The sequence below is a fragment of the Bos javanicus genome, chromosome 13 (genome assembly GCF_032452875.1).
Source record: "Bos javanicus breed banteng chromosome 13, ARS-OSU_banteng_1.0, whole genome shotgun sequence".
NCBI classification, from domain to species: domain Eukaryota; kingdom Metazoa; phylum Chordata; class Mammalia; order Artiodactyla; family Bovidae; genus Bos; species Bos javanicus.
In genome coordinates, this window is record NC_083880.1 from 11340412 (window position 1) to 11358424 (window position 18013).

Here is an 18013-nt window from a genome sequence, read left to right on the forward strand (position 1 = left end):
TCAGAAATGACTGAAGCGACACAGTGAAGCAGCAGCCGCACTGGCAGATACATACGGGCTTTCCCAGGTGGTGCTAGTGGTAAAGAACCTGCCTGCCAGTGCAGAAGACACAAAAGACCCGGGTTAGATCCCTGGGTGGGGAAGATCCCCTGGAGAAGGAAATGGCAACCCATTCCAGTATTCTTCCTGAAGAATCCCATGGACAGAGGAGCCTGGCGGGCTACAGTCCTTGGGGTCGCAAAGAGTCAGGCACTACTGAATTGACTTAGCATGCACGCATACATAGATACGTATAACTGAACCACTTTGCTGCACACCTGAAACTAACACATTGTAAATAAAAATACAGTGGGAGAGAAAGAGGACATTTCTTCCCAGTAGTGACCTGTTCAGAGCCAGTAAATAAAATCCTAAAGATCAAGGAAAATAAGATTCAGGCGTATATATCAGAGGAGAATCCAGCCTCGGAGAGAGCTGCATTACAAAGAGGAGGCGGTACTGAACAAGTTTACTCAGATCTGCTTCCTGCCAGTAGAATTTTCAGCAGGAGGAGTATTCAAAAGGAAAAAAAAAAAACCCTCAGTGAGGGGCTTTACTATGAGCATAATGTTGCTTCACCTAGATTTAGAGTATTGCAATCTGGATTGTTGGCAAACAAAAACACAGCTGAAATACAGAATCCTTCCTTGCTGGTGGTTTGTCTTCAGCCCGAAGTTGCACAAGTCAGGAGGAGCAGAAGGTTCTCGGGACAGCTTGTTCTCATTGTGCTGGTTATAGGTTCCTTAGCTCTCTCTCATCCTCTTTTCGAGTCGTAATTCACTAAAAATGCATCACAGAGGAGCGGCTCACTTGGATTTTCCTAGTCGCTTCTTGAATTTTACCACAGGCATGAATTGTCCCCATTAAAGCGCCATCCTGGTTTCCCATTACCAGTCTGACTGGAGCTGGGTTACTATTCAAATGCTCCCGAAGCCAAAATGTGGCTGGTGGGAGTCCGGGAAGGAATGGAAAGGGAGTGGAAAACAGGGAGGGTGGCTGGTATCTGGTGTTTTCAAACGTGGGAGAGACCTGGAACTCAGCGCAACAGAGGAAGAAAAACGTTCTGAGTAAGGCATTTCAGAGCAGTGTGGCATGGATAAGCCCGTAACGTGTTCCCTGCAGGTGGGCCCAAGATTCTGCCTCTGCCCTAAGGGGTTTGTGACCACAGTCAGATGGCTCCTTTGCACTGAAGCCCTCCTCGCTTCTGAAATCTGATGAACTACACTTCAACATGAAGAAGACTGTTACACTCATTTCAATGTTTTGGTCTATAATCATTCAAAGGAAAAAAAAAAAAAAAAAGAGTAAATTCCAAAACGTGGCAGAGCTTCTTTCCACTCTACCACCGCAAAAATGGTATCAGTTCAGAAACGATGAAATTCCATCCCCAGGATTCAAGTGTTGAGAGAGGAGCTGTGAAGGAATTCCAGAAGGATGGAGACTGCTTCACAGTTTTAGGAGGGATTTAGTGGGGGCGGGGACTCTTCCAGGGCAGGGCTGCGTTCCCTTTGCTTGTGTTCTGCTCATGACCTTTTGCCCTCACCCATATGCACTGTCAAGGGCTAAAAGTCTTGCCCTAAAACTCTCCCCATGTGCGGGCGGGGGGCTGTTCTCTCTGACAAATGGAGTCTGGGTGCAGCGCCCAGTGTAATGAAACAGTTGCTGTTGGTTGTCACTGAGCAGCTGCTGAGAGAGAAGGAAAGAGGAAGTTCTTATCTGGACCTTCCACTCAGTCATCTGTGTGACAGTTTATCAGTTACAGAAAATCCTGTTTCAATGCTAAGGGTCTGAGAGGGTGAGAACAATGATGTAATGCTCAGAGACGTGTGCTAAAATTTAAGTGAACAACAAGTAAAGCCCCAGCTCTCTGGGAGAGAATGACCGCACAGAAGAGTGAAGATGAAAGCAGCAGGAACAGACGATCCATGAGGAAAGATAAAAGGAACCGAGTGGCCCAGCTTGCTTAAGAGATGGGTGACGTCAACTTAATTGAGTTTTTTTTCTTGTGTGTTCTGAATGAAGATGGGGGAAAAAAAGACGGTCAAATTTCCTTGACACACACATATTTATACACTTAAAGGGTACTAACTCAGATGTCTGTAGAAATAACAGGATAGTAGAACCAGAAAAAAAGTCACAGAGGTCAATCTGTAAGCATCTTTTGATAGGAAAAAGCTCCTAGTAGGAAAGTTCCCTGCAGGTGGCCCTTCTGTCTCGCCTTACCACTAACCTTAAACCAGGCGCCCCCATGCTGTATTCATCTCCAGCCCTGGCACACCTTACTAATCTTTTGTTCATACAATCCTTTGCCTACCTTGTTGGTTCTTTCACAAATCAAAGAAGCAGAAATGAAGAATAAGGAACTGACAGAGGACCAGATCTCTTCCCTAGCTTCTCTTGAGTTTGCAAACAACTGTGTGAACAAGATAACATCTGAAGAAAGGCCAGAAGGAGTGGACCAGCCAGCACCCAAGTGCGTATGCAGTGGGGGAGGGCGATGACTGGCCCCTGCCTCAGTGAGTCACGAGATGACTTCCCTGTTTCCCTTAAAAGCTTTCATGGCAGAGCAGGATCTTGGGAGGTGGTTTTGTGGGGACACTGAGTCCACCATCTCCCCAGATTGCTGGTGTTCTGATTAGAGGTACCTTTCCTTTCTATCAACATGAGTATCGTTTTTGTAAGTGGAGAGCAGTGGGACCTGATTTGATAATCAGTTCAGCAGGCTTATTTTACAAACAAGAAACTGAGAACCCAAGGGATGGCTCAGGCCTTCCTTGGAGAAGGCAATGGCACCCCACTCCAGTACTCTTGCCTGGGAAATCCCATGGATGGAGGAGCCTGGTGGGCTGCAGTCTATGGGGTCACTAAGAGTCAGACACGACTGAGCAACTTCACTTTCACTTTTCACTCCCATGCATTGGAGAAGGAAATGGCAACCCACTTTAGTGTTCTTGCCTGGAGAATCCCAGGGACGGGCGAGCCTGGTAGGCTGCTGTCTCTGGGGTCACACACAGTCAGACACGACTTAAGTGACTTAGCAGCAGCAGGCCTTCCTTACAAGTAAGCAGTGGCAGAGACAGAATCTCACATTCAAGACCCCCTGTTGTGATGGCCACCAGCTACAGGCTGGGCAGCTTTGAGAGCAGGTCTTCATCCCAGCGTGAAACCCTAGTTCCTGGAATCCCCAGTTTCCAAGATCTCATCCAAACCCCAAGCTCCTTATCAAGTTTTCACAATGCAATGATCTCATGAATTAAAAAAATTTCTCTAACAGTGAAAAAATATGCCAAGAATGCTGACCAACTGTTCTCCATTTCCATTTAGAGGGGAACACACGAAACTTGTCTAAACGATTTCAGACATGTTAAGCCAGGGATAGACCAAAGCCTTCAGCAATGTCTCTGCAGGCAACTAAGTTACGAGAAGAGACTGGAATGCCTCCTTCTTCAAAGTTTAAGTAACGTCACAGTAAGGCACCTTCTGAAGGACCAAGATATAGTTCTGCTTATAAACACAATGACAGCTCAGACAGAAAGGCTTCTCTCCTTATTTCTGAGGAACATCCAATAATGAAAAAGTGGTTCCTGGCATGTATTCCAAATGGAAGACTGCAAAGTGAGGGATCATCACTCAAACAGCTCGATGGAAAAAGAAAGTCTCATGGAGCTCAAAGGCAAACATCAGAGAGCGCCACCGAGCACCACCCCTGCCTGCTTGCCCTTTTGAAAACGAAGCTTGCAATGTCTGAAAAAGAAGGACTGTTCTCTCGAAGAATCAGTAAGAGCACAGGCTTGCCCTCTGGTGAGGCACTTCGTCACTTAATTCAGAGACAAAGGTTCAAAGTTTTTTTTTAAAAGAACTTAATTTTCCAATAGAATTTTCCCCATAGAATCTGAGAAATCACACCAGTGTGCAAATAGCAATTATCTAGAAGTCAAACATAGGCTTTTCCCTACTAAACAGAGGTACATTTGTCATCTCTAGTCTCTTATCAATTACATGACTAATATGAATGCTTTCCGTGACTTATTGTTTCTGTTTAGTGATTCAGGAGAGCTCGTTGGTATTTTAATTGATGCAGCAGAGCAAGTCGCATAAGTAATGTTACAAACTTTTCAGCTCTGATTTTATGTCTTACTGGCGGTGCCAAGGGGATTGTTACATTTGGCTCAATTAAATGGATTCCAAATCCAGGTCAGCACCATACTGACGGTCACCTTGTTACCCTGAGGAGCTGATCGCCACCAGACAGCCTGATGTTTCTCCTAAATTCTCTCCAAGGACTTATTAATGCAGGTCCGCCCTCCAAGCCAAGTCAGTCTGCTCATCCCCCAGACCGTGTACCTGAAGTCATTCACAACCCTGGACCTTTGTTCTCCTGCTTGCCTGCATCCATCACTCCCTTCATCTTGGCCCAGCTTCTACCCTGCCTTCAAATCCTGCCTCCTCTATGAGTCTCCTCCCTTGTGGTTCTAGCCCTCGCCCAGCCCCCTCTCACCCATACTATGAGGTTGCTTCTGAAATGTCAGTTACTAGATACTGCAAACATGATCCCTTATATGGGTCCATGTTTCCCACTGGCCATCATGTACTGGAGCAGCCCCAGGTGTCTACAGAGCCCCAGGGGCTGCCTGCAGTAGGAATGCAATACACCAGAACACCAATATGGAGATGCCCGCAATCCTGTCACCAGTGACCTGACACCCAGCCCAGGCCTAGGTTCCTTATACAGGCTGTGTAAGGACCTCATGGCTTCCCTGGTAACTCAGCAGTAAAGAATCTGCCTGCCAATGCAGGAGACTCGGGTTCCATCTCTGGGTCAGGAAGATCCTCTGGAGGAGGAAAGGGCTACCCACTCCACTATTCTTGCCTGGAAAATCCCATGGACAGAGGAGCCTGGCAGGGTCCATGGAGTTGCAAAGGGTCAGACTCGACTTAGTGACTGAACAACAACAACAAGGACCCTTTGCAGCTGCTAAGGGTCAAGGGTGAAGTTCAAAGGGCTCAGATTCCTTCGCTTTCTCCCAAGGTACCATGTGTACTGGGATATGTGAGCTAAACAGCCATTTCCCCAATATTATTTCATTATTAGAGAACTCATTTAAATTGAAGTAATGACGTTGGTAAAACTATTCAGTTGCAGATTCATTTAGGTGATAACTGACACAACAACAGAACAACCGCGCCTGCCGACTGAAACCAGCACGACTGGGAAGGATTCTGCACTAAAGCTGACAGCCGGCCTCTGCTCCTGGCTCGGGCCTGGGGGCGTTCAGGACCCCCAGGATGGGCAGCAGGAGAACGGTACTCTCTTCCTTCTCTCCCAGAAATGCCCACTGGGCCTGCCCTATTCAAATCAAAAACAGTTGGGGCAAAAAGGAGGCCGATACAGGGCACTTCGTCCTTCCTGAAGCACTGTCCAAATGCCACGCTCCCCCACTTCTCTTCCCACTTCACCTCTGTCCCTTCTCTGTCCCTCCAAGTCCCCAGGACTCAACCCCAGGACCATTCCCTCCTCCTTCTACACCTGCTCGCCGCCCCCTCCCCCCCAGCCCCCCGCCCCTCCCTGCTACACCCGCCCCTTGCGGATTCCATTCAGGTTCATAGCTTTAAAATGCATCAGAGGGAACTTCCCTGGTGATCTAGTGGTTAGGACTCCCAAGCTTTCACTGCAGGGGATGCTGGTTCAATCCCTGGCTGGGGAATTAAGATCCCACAAGAGGTGCAGCACAACCAACCCCCCACAAAACAAAAAATAAAACACATCAGAAGCTGTCAGTTCCCAACTAACGTCCATCCTCACTACTTATGGATTCCGTATCTGAATTTGCCTACTTGCTAAAACCCATCTGCAGCCCCCAGATCAATACTTGGGATGCTTTTGTGTCCATCTGTAGACCTGCTCAGAGTGGCCAGAACCTGGAGTTGCCCGCAGTGCTCGCTCCCAGCCGGGGCACACGTGGCAGCGCTCTGTCCTCTTGTTTCATCTCTCACACTGTCAGCAGCATGGTTTTCATGGTCCACTCACTGCCACATTTTCCCACATTTTTGTGCCTTTCGTTGACTTTGCTATTAAAAACAGCCCTCACGAGTCAGGGCCAAGGTGCTGTCCAGGGCTCCCAAGCCCGAGAAGGCTGGGTGTGCCTTAGAGAGAAAGCGTGTATTCAATAAACTTCATTTAGGCAGGAGTTACAGTGCTGTTGGCCTGAATTCAACGTTAGTGAATCAATAATAATATTAAATAAAGTGTCACTGAACAGAGATACAGGGACTTCCCTGGTGACTCAGATGGTAAAGAATCTGCCTGCCATGTGGGAGACCCATGTTCGATCCCTGGGTCGGGAAGATCCCTTGGAGTTTATCACAAGGGATAAACTGTCTACCACAGTTTACCACAGCATCTGTTTATCACGAACAAACAGATAAAAATCACAAATACACAACTAACCGCAGTTCTGTACCTACACTGTTAGCCACATTTAGCGTCATTCTGAGGGAGCCGAACTGACCTTACATACAAGTGCCTTTCTCCCACAAAACTGAATGAAAAAGCAAAGTCAGCATCTTTTAAACCAGGGGCCACATAGTGAAAACTGTACATTGTTGTCCATTCGTTTAAAAAGCAAAGTCGCTAGATGGTATAAAAGTGATGACCGGTGCCTTTGTGATGGATAATGAACACTTTTTCTTTATGGCTGAGAATTATCTCCACTCTCTCTACATAACCAGAGACACTTCCTGTTCTCTTTCCTGCTCAGACACACACACACACACACACACACACAGACACTTCCTGTTCTCTTTCCTGCTTTATTTTTCTGCACAGCACCCATCACCATCTAAGATATTAATACATCTATTAGCCTATAGTCTGTCTCCATCTCAAACATAAGTGCCAAGAGGTTGAGGATTTTTATATTTCTTTTTTCTTTCTACAGATACATCCCTAGTGCCTAGAACAGAAGGTAGGCACTAAATAAATAATCCTAGAATGATGCATAATGTGATTCAATTCACCTGTTAGCCCTCTGTCTCTCACAAGACTGTGAACATTTTGAGATCAGAGACTCTGTCTATCTAACCCATATTTGTATTCCTAACACCATACTACTGTGCATGACATGTAACAGGAATTCAATAAGTGCACCCTGAATGAATGGCAGGGGAACAGAGAAGAAAAATCACTAATGTTCATAAGCTTAGGTGTTTATTCAACATGCGACTGTGCAAAGATTAGAAAGCACAGCCCCTGCTCTACTGGAGCACGGGTGAGACACGAATAAAGATGGGCCCAGATGCAACGTGATCAGGGCCATGATGAGGAAAGGAAAAGAACAAAGACGACAGAGGAGACAGTGGGTGTTGAGACAGCAATCAGAAGAGGCTTATGTCACCTGGGCTTTGATGGTCAAATAGGAGCGTGCCACACAGACTGTGGAGGAGAAACAGCCTGAGCTCAGCTGCTCACTGCCCAAGGCATGTCTACAGAGACACAAGCTTCCCGATGTTGCGCCTTCTTTGCTCTAAGAGGTCTCTCAGCAGTCTTGGTGCTTAACAAATATGAACAAGCAGAAACGCTCCATTCCCACGGTCGCCCTCCTCTCTCTCCTCACTCAAAGCAAACCTGTGTCTGATGACAGAATTCCCTGATGGCTCCACTCGCCACCATGTAGGATGATAAGAGCAAAGGCCACATCCAAATGTCAGTCCCAGCCCCATCAGCATCTGACGTCTAAACAGAACCAGACCACTCGGATAGCAGCCACTTAGAAACCCAAAGAGACTGCCGTTCCACCAGCTCTGCCAAATGCAAAAAAGCAGAAATCGATTTAGAAAGTGCTAGAGCTTTCCAACATCAGAGCCAAATATGTGAACGATGTGACCCATATGTAAATATGCACATTCTGTGTCAGGACATCTGAACCCGCTGTCCCGAAGGGGAGCTGGGCGGCCACAGCATCCCCAGTGGGACACAGCAAGGCCATTCTGGCCAGGAGACTGGACCCCAGGACCTCACAAGCCTGTCCATCTTCTGATGTCTATGGTTCACCACAGTTGGAGCAGGCTTTTTCCTCCCTGTCTTTTAAGAGAAATGAGAATAGCTTGTCTCATCCATTGTTACTTGCTGCTTGCTTGGTGGCTTGGACTAAACTGGAAAAATTCTACACACACCCATCACACACCCACATTTCCACCCATGGCACCACCCCCAGGCATACACGTGTGTCTCCCCACGCATCTCACACCACAGCCACTGTTCTGAGTTCTCCTGGTGGGGTCCAGGCTCTTCCTGAAACCATCACTTTTCTATCCTAGAGCAGGGACAACTTACCCTCCCATGCACCTCCATCAGATGTGCTGCCTCCTCCAACAGGATCAGAACATTCTCCCTTCTCTGTCCAATGCAAATACACAACCCAGGGACAAAACCCAGGGACAGTCAAGAGCTAAGAGGTACTGAGCACATCTTTTCCTCCCCTCCCACATTTACACCATCGTGATCTTCTCCCAAATCTGTTGCTTCTTTCTATTCCCCTCATTTTCTTTCTCTGTTCCCCTCAAGTCTGTATTTTTCTCCCCAAGTTCCTTTAAGAGTGCACAGGTTGTGACATGAACAGGGATGACTTAACGCCCATTATCATGCAAGCACCTGAAGGGCCCTGAAGTGCCTCCAAGGTCATTTGAAGTTTCCCACAATGCTCGGGGCCCCACACTCATTCTAGATGAGGCCTGCTCCCCTCATATAAGGGAAGGTCACACGGCACTGGTCATATAACTTCACCTCTCCTCCTTAAGGGCAGGTTTACTGTTATCACTAGGAAAAGCCATCATGCTTTGTATGATGAGAATTCAGCCTTGGTCTCTGGTTCCCAAAAGTCTTTACCAATTTCCGTTTCTCTGGCTCTTAGCCCTTCCTGGCTTATACTCTCTCTGCAGCACCAGCTGATGCCTCCACTTGGAACACTGTCTCCTAACCTTCCCATGGCTGGGGCTGCTTCTCGTCATGAAGGCCAATGCCCAGGTCTCCTCCTGTCCCCTTAGCCATTCCAACTCTTCCTCACACTTGTCACTCTGTCCCATACCCCTGTTTATATCTTCTTCATAGCATGCAAGGTCTGAAACGCCTCTTCACCTGTTTCTTTGCTGTCTGTCCCTCCCAACTAAAACGTCAGCTCCATGAGGGCAGGTGCCTGATCTATATTCACGGTCTTCACCCCAGTGCCTAGGACAGCATGGAGCACACAGCAGGCACCTGAGTGTACATTGCTGGAGGAATGAACACAGTCCTGTAAATGAAGTCTAACTTCATCCACAGCTCCAGTGGCCTTTCTCCAGGCCCCCAGAAGACGGAGGAGGCTTCTCGGTATTTGAGTGCTCAGATCTGCCACAACCTTTTCTGCATTCTGCTGTGTTTGGGACAAAGGATCTGGGGTTCTGATTATAGGAAAAATTTTAAATTCTTGGCTTCTCCAGGACAGGTCAGGATTGGCAGAGAGCCCAAGAGAGTGACTTGGTCAAGGTTTGAACCAGACTCCTCTGATCAATCTTTTCTTTCTACCTATGCCTACCTCAGCATTTAAATGTTTCGTGTGTGTCTGCACCCTACTGCTGTCTCAACGTGTCACTGTAAATATGTGAAAACATAGATACATGTGCTGTATTTCTGGTCTTAGAAACGGGGAATTCACCCAAATCAATTCCTGGCCTCCATGCAGGCCCACACCCAAATCAAACAGGATTTCAGGGGAGGGTTTCAGGGGAAACCACATCCCTTGAAGCTTGTTCCAGTGTCTCTCAATCTTTTTATTACTCCCTCAAGGGAAACGATGCAGGTGCCAGGTTTGAATGCTAAAGACAAGCGATCAGGCTGACAAATGGGAAAATACACACGCAAAGTCCTTACCAACATAGCCTGGGGTCCCACAAGCTGTGGACATCACGTCTCCTTTGCCTTCCATTTTGGACAATCCAAAGTCGCTGATCATGATTTTGGACTCCTCATCTTGACTGTAGTACAACAGGTTCTCAGGCTAGAAAGAAAAGTAGGAAAAAAAAATTTACAAACTACGTTGATAGCTGGGTTAATTGTGGGAGCCTCACCAACTCACCAAAACTTAAGGACAATGGAGGACAGACTTGAGCTTTAGACACAGTAAATACCCTAAGAAAAGCAGCGTTTAATGAAAGCAATGTGGGGGCCTTACCTAGTATTGGGGCATTTATGGATTTTCAAGAAATGTGAGCCCTTATTAATATTTCCTCTCATTAAAAAAACTGAAGTATATACTGAAGCAACTAGAAAGTAGATGCCTTCCAGACTTGTCGATTCATTTGCTGGGTTAGGGGAAAGGAGGTTCCCAGAAAGAACACTGCTTTTACAGGTGTTCTGTGGTTTCTTTTTTTCTGACCCTTATCAGCAGCCGCCTCTGACCTAAGGGTCTCTCTCCCGGATCTCAGAACCCTCCTGAGTCGTGCAGCTCTGCACATGCATTGCACACCCCCCTTTCCTCAGCCAGCTGACACCTACGCACTCTGGGAAGTATGCTTCCCAGAGCACCTGCTTCCCTGGGAAGCAGAGGGAGGTCATCCTGGAATGCATCGATGTAGAGGATCCAGAACTTTCTAGCCACGTGTCCTCAAGAACTCGAAGCCTCTGCTTGTGTTTCTGTATAACACAGAGTGATGGTTCCTCCTGTGCTTCCCCGACTGTAAATGTCAGAGTTCAGGAAGCAGTAATTCCCCACATGCAGCAAAGGTTTGATTATAACTTTGTCTCCACTCCAGATCTGCACGTCAGTGGCACCTTCATGGTATCTACGTGGGAGGGGCTTAAGGGTGACAACCCTGGGGCTAACTGGGAGACGATGAAACCTCCTCTGCATGGCATCTTCTGGAAAACTGGGGAATTTGGTTGTTCCTGGCAAAAAATGGGAGAGAGGCTTATGCAGCCCTGAAGAGCTGTTGAGTGAGAAACCCTTTACCCTTGTCATCTCCTCTTGGTAATTTACCATCCGTGACCCTTCACTCTGCTCAGTGGTTATACATCCTCATGTGTCCCTGCTGAACTTGAAGTGGAGCCCAACTCTCTCCCCTAATGCGATGTCCCTCTTGCAGGAGTCTTGAATAAAACATTCCTTACCATTTGAACATGTGTCAGAACCAATTTATTTTTCCTTTAACAGAATCCCCCCAAAATACTACCCTTCACCCAAAATAACAAGATAAAAAGGAACAGCATTTATCAACCACAGGGACATGAATCCTGTGGACAAAGCATGAGTTTAGAAGAAAATCAAATGCATGTTTGCGGATGTTTCCAGTGAGTTTTAAACTAGGATAAAATGGGCCAATCAATAGTGGAAACAATAATGCTCAGAAAGCAGAGGGAAACAATCTGACCGAACAGTGCACGTGGCTTCTCTGAATGCTTAGGGATTAGCATTTGGTGAAGAGTTAAGAGTCCAATCATGGGGGCAGAGAGATTTTTTTTAAGTTTCTGATTTTGAAACTTCCTATCCCTGACAGTGCTTCTGCAGCTGTCAAGGATCTCATGCTCCTAGACAAGGCTGCATCCAGGCAGGAGATGGCCTAAGAGCCCAGAATCTCTCCATACACCTTATTCCTACAGGAGATGCATTTGGATCAATAAACGGCTTTTCTGAAGGGCGACTACTGACGAGGATTCAATCAGCTGGTCATCCTCAGGTTAGGTCAATACTTGTCTCAAGATTTAGTAAAGACAGCAAGACTTTTCAGGATGGAGGGGGAAGTAGGGGGAACAAAAAAGAAAGTGGGAGACAAGATGGGCTCAGGGATAATGTAGGTGGAGGCCCCCAGCTGGCAGAAGGAGGGCTGTGGGTGATGGGGGGACAGAGGGGATCTTACAATCCTGCCTGGGGTCCTACAAGGCCCAGGACTCACCTAAAAGATTATTTTTTCTGCATTTTATGGAATGTTTGCAAGACAGCTGGTGGCCAACACATGACTTGGGATGTCAATTCCAACCCTTGTTCATGTAAGTTTTTTTTTTTTTTTTTATGTTTTTAAATTTTTATTCCTTTATTTCTCATGTGTTCCCCATCCTGAACCCTCCTCCCTCCTCCCTCCCCATACCATCCCTCTGGGTCGTCCCAGTGCACCAGCCCCAAGCATCCAGCATCGTGCATTGAACCTGGACTGGCATCTCGTTTCATACATGACATTTCACATGTTTCAATGCCATTCTCCCAAATCTTCCCACCCTCTCCCTCTCCCACAGAGTCCATAAGCCTGTTCTATACATCAGTGTCTCTTTTGCTGTCTCGTATACAGGGTTATCATGTAAGTTTTTAAAAGATCTGAATCAACATTTCCTGTAGAGTTCATGTTACATATAATCATACTCCTAATCCAGCGATATCTTTCACCCCCCGAGGGAACACCTGGCAATGCCAAGAGACATTTCCGGTGGTCTAAACTTCAGGAGTGGTACAGGCATCTCACGGGCAGAGACCAGGGATGCTGCTAAACATGTCCCCGTGCATGGGACAACCTCCCCCAGCAAAGAATGATCCAGCTCCAAGGCCAACAGTGCAGCCCCTCCCCAACAGGGGGAGGCAGCAAGGACACTTCTCTTGGCTTGAAAAAAGGGCAACTGAGGATCTTCAGTAGCTTCCCCGGGCAAGAAGACACAGGAATGCCTTTCTGAAGGGAGAAAGAGGTATGTTCATGTGTGGGGGCTAAGTAGTATCCTAAGTTGTGCTCTAATCTTTTAAAAAATAATTGTATTTATTTATTTTTGGCTGTGTTGTTGCTACACGGGCTTTTCTCCAGTTGCTACAAGGAGGACTATCCTCTAGTTGCAACGCGTGGGCTTCTCATTGAGGTGGCTACTCTTCGTACAGAGCATGCGGCTCTAAGGCACAAGGGCTTCAACAGCTGTGGCACTCAGGCTCAGTAGTTCTGGTGCATGGGCCTACCTGCTCCGCAGCATGTGGGATCTTCCTGGATCGGGGATCGAATTTGTGTCTCCTGCACTGGCAGGCAGATTCTTCAGCACTGAGCCACCAGGGAAGCCGCCTAATCTTAAATTAACCCAACTGTAAAACTCTCTATTTCCCTGGCCTAGATCACAAAGTTAAGTGTTTTAGAGGTTTATGAAAGTTTAATTTCTGAACCCCAACTTCCTCTGCATACATAAAACTTCTTTGTGCCTCTGTAAAGAGCCCACAAAATTGTCCTAAAATGGTAATGTTCTTGCCACAGTGATAAGCCTGGTGATCTTAAACCTCTACCAGCTGGGAGACATATGTACTTCTCCAAAAGCACTATCTGTGTATAAAAACCCCCATCGCCCATGCAGCCAGTCTGTCTTTCTAAGTGGAAATAGACATTGTCCATCTAGGAAATGGCCTATCTGCTTAGGCTGGATTTCTAGTGAGTACAACTTGCCCATCATATCACATCTTCACGGTCACCAAGCTAACTTGTTTCAGGAAGAGTTGACTGCTGAGGTCGAGAACACAGAACTGGCATTTGGTGAGAACACAAGTGAGCAGAGAAGGCTCTGCTGCTTGGCTTGGAGGTGCCATGTGGCCTTACCGAGCCCTCACCTGGCCCTCTGAAGGACCCCCAAAGTCCTGAAGATTACCTACAGCCCATTTCACCTATCAAAAAGCCTACAAAGGCTGTAAGAACACCATCAATGTCCTCAAATACCCTCATCCAGTGGTTCTCCAAGTGTGGTTCCCAGGCCAACATCAGTATCACCTGTAAACCCCTTAGAAATGCAAGTTCCCAGGCCTGCTGCAGACCTGCAGGGTCAGAACCTCTGGGGGAGGGCCAGAAATCTGTTTCTTTTCAGCCCTGCAGATAAGTCTTCGCTAGTGGTAAAGAACCTGCCTGCCAGTGCAGGAGACATAAGAGATGCAGGTTCAATCCCTGGGTCAGGAAGATCCCCTGGAGGAGGGCATGGCCACCCACTCCAGTATTCTTGCCTGGGGAATCCCCATGGACAGAGAAGCCTGGCGGGCTACAGTCCATGGGGTCACACAGAGTCGGACTTAGCTTGCACAACGCAGACAAGTCTGATGTAGGCTAACATTTGGGAGCCACTACTTCAGTCACTGGGAAAAGATCAACACGGAGAAAAGAAGGAAAAATTTTACAGTGGGTCCCTATGAAAGAAAAAGCTATACCGTTTTACACCCTGACACCCAGTACCAGATAATGGGCAGATGTTAACATTCTGTTTTAACACGTTTATGATTTATTCTTTACATTGATTTAGACTGCCCATAGTCGTGAACAGCACAGCTTCAGTACAATATGATCCCTGTGTTTCTGACAGGAGTGGTGCATATGCGTAATGGGTAGGGTTTCCATCTTGACCAGTCAGTGAACCCTGGGGGCTGGGCCTGGATCTACTGTAGAATGAAGCCACTTTACAGTTTCGGATCAATTACACCAATTTTTTCTGTTCCTCAAATTGGTATGTTTGATCCTTGCTCTTGGTACTATGATACCTACCCTTTGGCATCTACTGGGACCTGTGAGCCAAGGTGACCGAGGCCCAGATCCTTCAGTGCTATTAGTCAACAGCAAGTATTCCTAAATATTGTAGGGAAAAGATAAGAATGGAACAGACAGGACACAGGGAGAAGGCTGTGTTTGCAGGTCATTTAATCTGTCTTTCCTGATCATCTTCGATTTCCTTTCTCTCTCATCTCATTCCTCTACCAGCCACTTCTTCCCCCGACCCCCCCACCCCCATGTAGTGGGTTATGCTGAAGCAGGGCCGGAATTGGAAAAGACTGAAGAACTGCACTGGGCAAAGGGTCTTCATGGCCTCTATGTCTTGATCAAAATTACCCTTTAGACAAGCTTGAACCAATACACAACCTACCTCTCCCATGGCCCTTTTAGTGCATGAAAGTTAAAGTGAAGTCGCTCAGTCATGTCCGACTCTTTGCGACCCCACAGGCTATAGCCTACCAGGCTCCTCTGTCCATGGGATTTTCCAGGCAATAGTCCTGGAGTGGATTGCCATTTCCTTCTCCAGGGGATCTTCCCAACCCAGGGATCGAACCCGGGTCTCCCGCATTGTAGACAGATGCTTTTACCATCTGAGCCACCAGGGAAGTGCATAATGGTTATTAAATGTCTCAAACAATGGCCAGCCCCATTGATCTCCATCATCTTTCAAGCCACTTCTGGGTCCCAAAGGCCCTGACAACTAACAGTAGGCAAAGCCCACCATTCATTCCACCCCTATTCCAAACCAAGGTAACCTCATCCCTCCTCTGGAGCCGATCCTCTCCTGACAGTGCACTGTGGGTTGGAAAGCAGTTGGAGAGTGTTGCTAAGTGATGGCCTCACCTTGAGGTCTCTGTGGACAATACCCATTCTATGGAGATAGTAGACCGCATCCAAGACCTGGCGGATCAGAGTGCTAGCGTCTTTCTCTGTGTAAAATCCTTTCTCCACTATCCGGTCAAACAGCTCTCCACCAGATACACTGTTAAAAAAAAAAACAAAGAACAAATCAGTGTAAGTTTATTTTTTTAATGTTTTATTTATTTAAAAAAATCTTTATCTCTCTGACCGGGTCTCAGTTGCAGCACACAGGATCTTCAGTCTTGTGGCATGTGGGACCTACTTCCCTGACCAGGAATCAAACCTGGGCCCCCTGCATGGGGATTGTAGAGTCTTAGCCATTGGACCACCAGGAAGTCCCCAAATCAGTATACGTTTAAAAAGACATGTTGAATTGTTCAGGGAAAACTATCAATAAGACCTATCAATATGGTGAAAGACTAAAATTCTATTTCAAAAATGAATCTACTTTCAGATTTAAATGTTGTCTCCTTATTCCCCAGAAGTTATACCAGGGAAGTGTTTCTATGTCATGATGGTACAGATAGTCTAGAAGGAAAGAAAGAGAATAAAAACACACTAGGACCTGTGGACTAGGCAGGCCTGAGAAGTCTCTCTTGGCCTTTGCTCCATCCCGCTGGGACACTAAGTCAGAATAACCTTCCAGAATCATCAGTGACAGGGAGACAACACTGCAGAGGGGCCCCCCTCACACGTGACTGTAGCCTTAGAGATCTGGGTGGTGGGATGGGGTGTTGGTGGGCAAAATAGCAAGCAGCCAACAGGATGTCCGGGTTCTTGACCCAGATCTGCTCTTAAGATGCTGAGAAGATGAAGACTCTGGGAACCTTTGGACCTCAGTCTTTCCATCTATGAAATAAGGGAGTTAATCTAGTCAATCATTCCCTCAGATGCATCAGAACGTCAAAGCCACTTTTGAATTACAAAAAGATAGAAGAACGACACTCCAGTGTATTGTTTTAATTTGGTTTGGGGGAGAGACTATTCCATTTTAATTTGCTTTGAGTTTCAGACTGCATTAACCATTTTTTGGTATTTATCGAAAGGGAACCTAGGTCACCAAAGGTCAAAAGGCCCTGGTGGAGAACCTCCAGAGTCCTTTTCAGCTATGATATTTGATGCTGCTCTAGGTTTCACAAAGTAACAGAACTGCAAAATACTGAACAGAAACAATTCAACTAACACCTCTGCCTTCAAATTCTTAGACTACAGGATTCTCAAAGAAAAAGTGTTTTGTTCAAATAATTAAGCCATTTTGGAAATTAGCTTCAAGGGATTTATTAGCACTATTTTAATAAAAGAAAAACAAATTTCCCCAAAATAAAATGGAAAAGATATATCTGAAACTCTAAAATCATGAAACTTTCACAAAAAAACTTTTACATCTTTAAAAGACAGGCCCCAGCAGTAACACACACATACACCAACACATGAAGCTATGATTCATTCTCCGCAAGTCAAGGCGATTAATGTTCAATAACTGAGCCACTGAAATGTTCTTTTTTAAAGAACTAATAAAACAAAATTGCAGCTATAAAAGGCCTGTGTATGAGTCTCTCCCATTACTTATAATCAGTCTGAGCCATATTGAGCTTGGATAATGTCTCATTTCCAAAGCAAACTGAGCAATCTAGATAAAAGAAGAAAGACGCTCTGGAAAAATAAAAAAGCAATTCAAAGAGTGAAAAGAAACAGAAACAAGAGGGGAGTAAGTACAGCTGGACAACCGCACTGTCTAAACGATCCATCCTTGGGGAAACCCGAATCCCAGGACATTCACATCCCATCTCAGCAACTCTCATCAAGTTCTCGCCACTCTTCCTTTTTCCCAGACTCTTCTTCCCAGTGAGCTTCAATGCAGAAACTCTACACAAGACTGTATTACAGGAGACGTATTGCTGCCAGGGTTAGGGTAAATGTGGGTCATTCACCTGGAGGCAGTTCACTTCACTAGATCACTTATTCACCACTCATTCTACATGTGCTGGGCGCCCACTAGGTGCCAGCCACCCTGTGCAGCTGGTGCCAATCAAGGCGTCATTAGCAGTACAGGAGGAAAAGTCTATCTCGACTGTGCCCCTCCTCACCCCCTACATCGGCTCACCTTCAGTAAGGGCGCTGAGCTAGTGTTCTACCACTGGGCTGCTACTCACATGCTCCGCAAGGTGCCTGAAGGCCTTAGGCAACAATGCTCCCCACCCTTAGCACCCCATAACTTGTAATTTGCCAGATCTTTCCCCTCCCTCCAAACTGATCCTTCCTGCTTTCTAGTCTCTCAAAGTCCTCTTTTCCGCAATGGGATGTAAGATATTAATAGCTACTGAATAATATTTTCTCTGTGATAGTTCATGCAATAAGATCTGAAGCAGGGACTTCCCTAGTGGTCAGTGACTAAGATTTCGTGCTCCCAGTGCAGGGGGTCCAGGTTCGATCCCTGGTCAGGGAACTGGATCCCACATGCCACAACTAAGAGTTCACTCACATGCCATAACTAAAAGTCTCCATGTGTCCCAGCACAGATCCCATGCGCCATAACTAAGACCCAGTACAGCCAAACAAATAAATAAAATTTAAAAAACATGATGCGAAGCATCAGAAT

General features: G+C 46.5%; 1 protein-coding gene across 2 annotated transcripts in view; it reads right to left on the bottom strand.

The window, feature by feature from the left end:
* CAMK1D (calcium/calmodulin dependent protein kinase ID) overlaps positions 1-18013 on the bottom strand; it is a 401474-nt gene that overhangs the window by 54722 nt on the left and 328739 nt on the right. For both annotated transcript variants that reach the window (XM_061435695.1, XM_061435696.1), the window contains exons 4-5: positions 15397-15535; positions 9944-10070 (exon numbers count right to left, since the gene is read on the bottom strand). In XM_061435695.1, coding sequence (XP_061291679.1) covers positions 9944-10070; positions 15397-15535 — 266 coding nt within the window. The remainder of the gene's footprint in view (positions 1-9943; positions 10071-15396; positions 15536-18013) is intronic.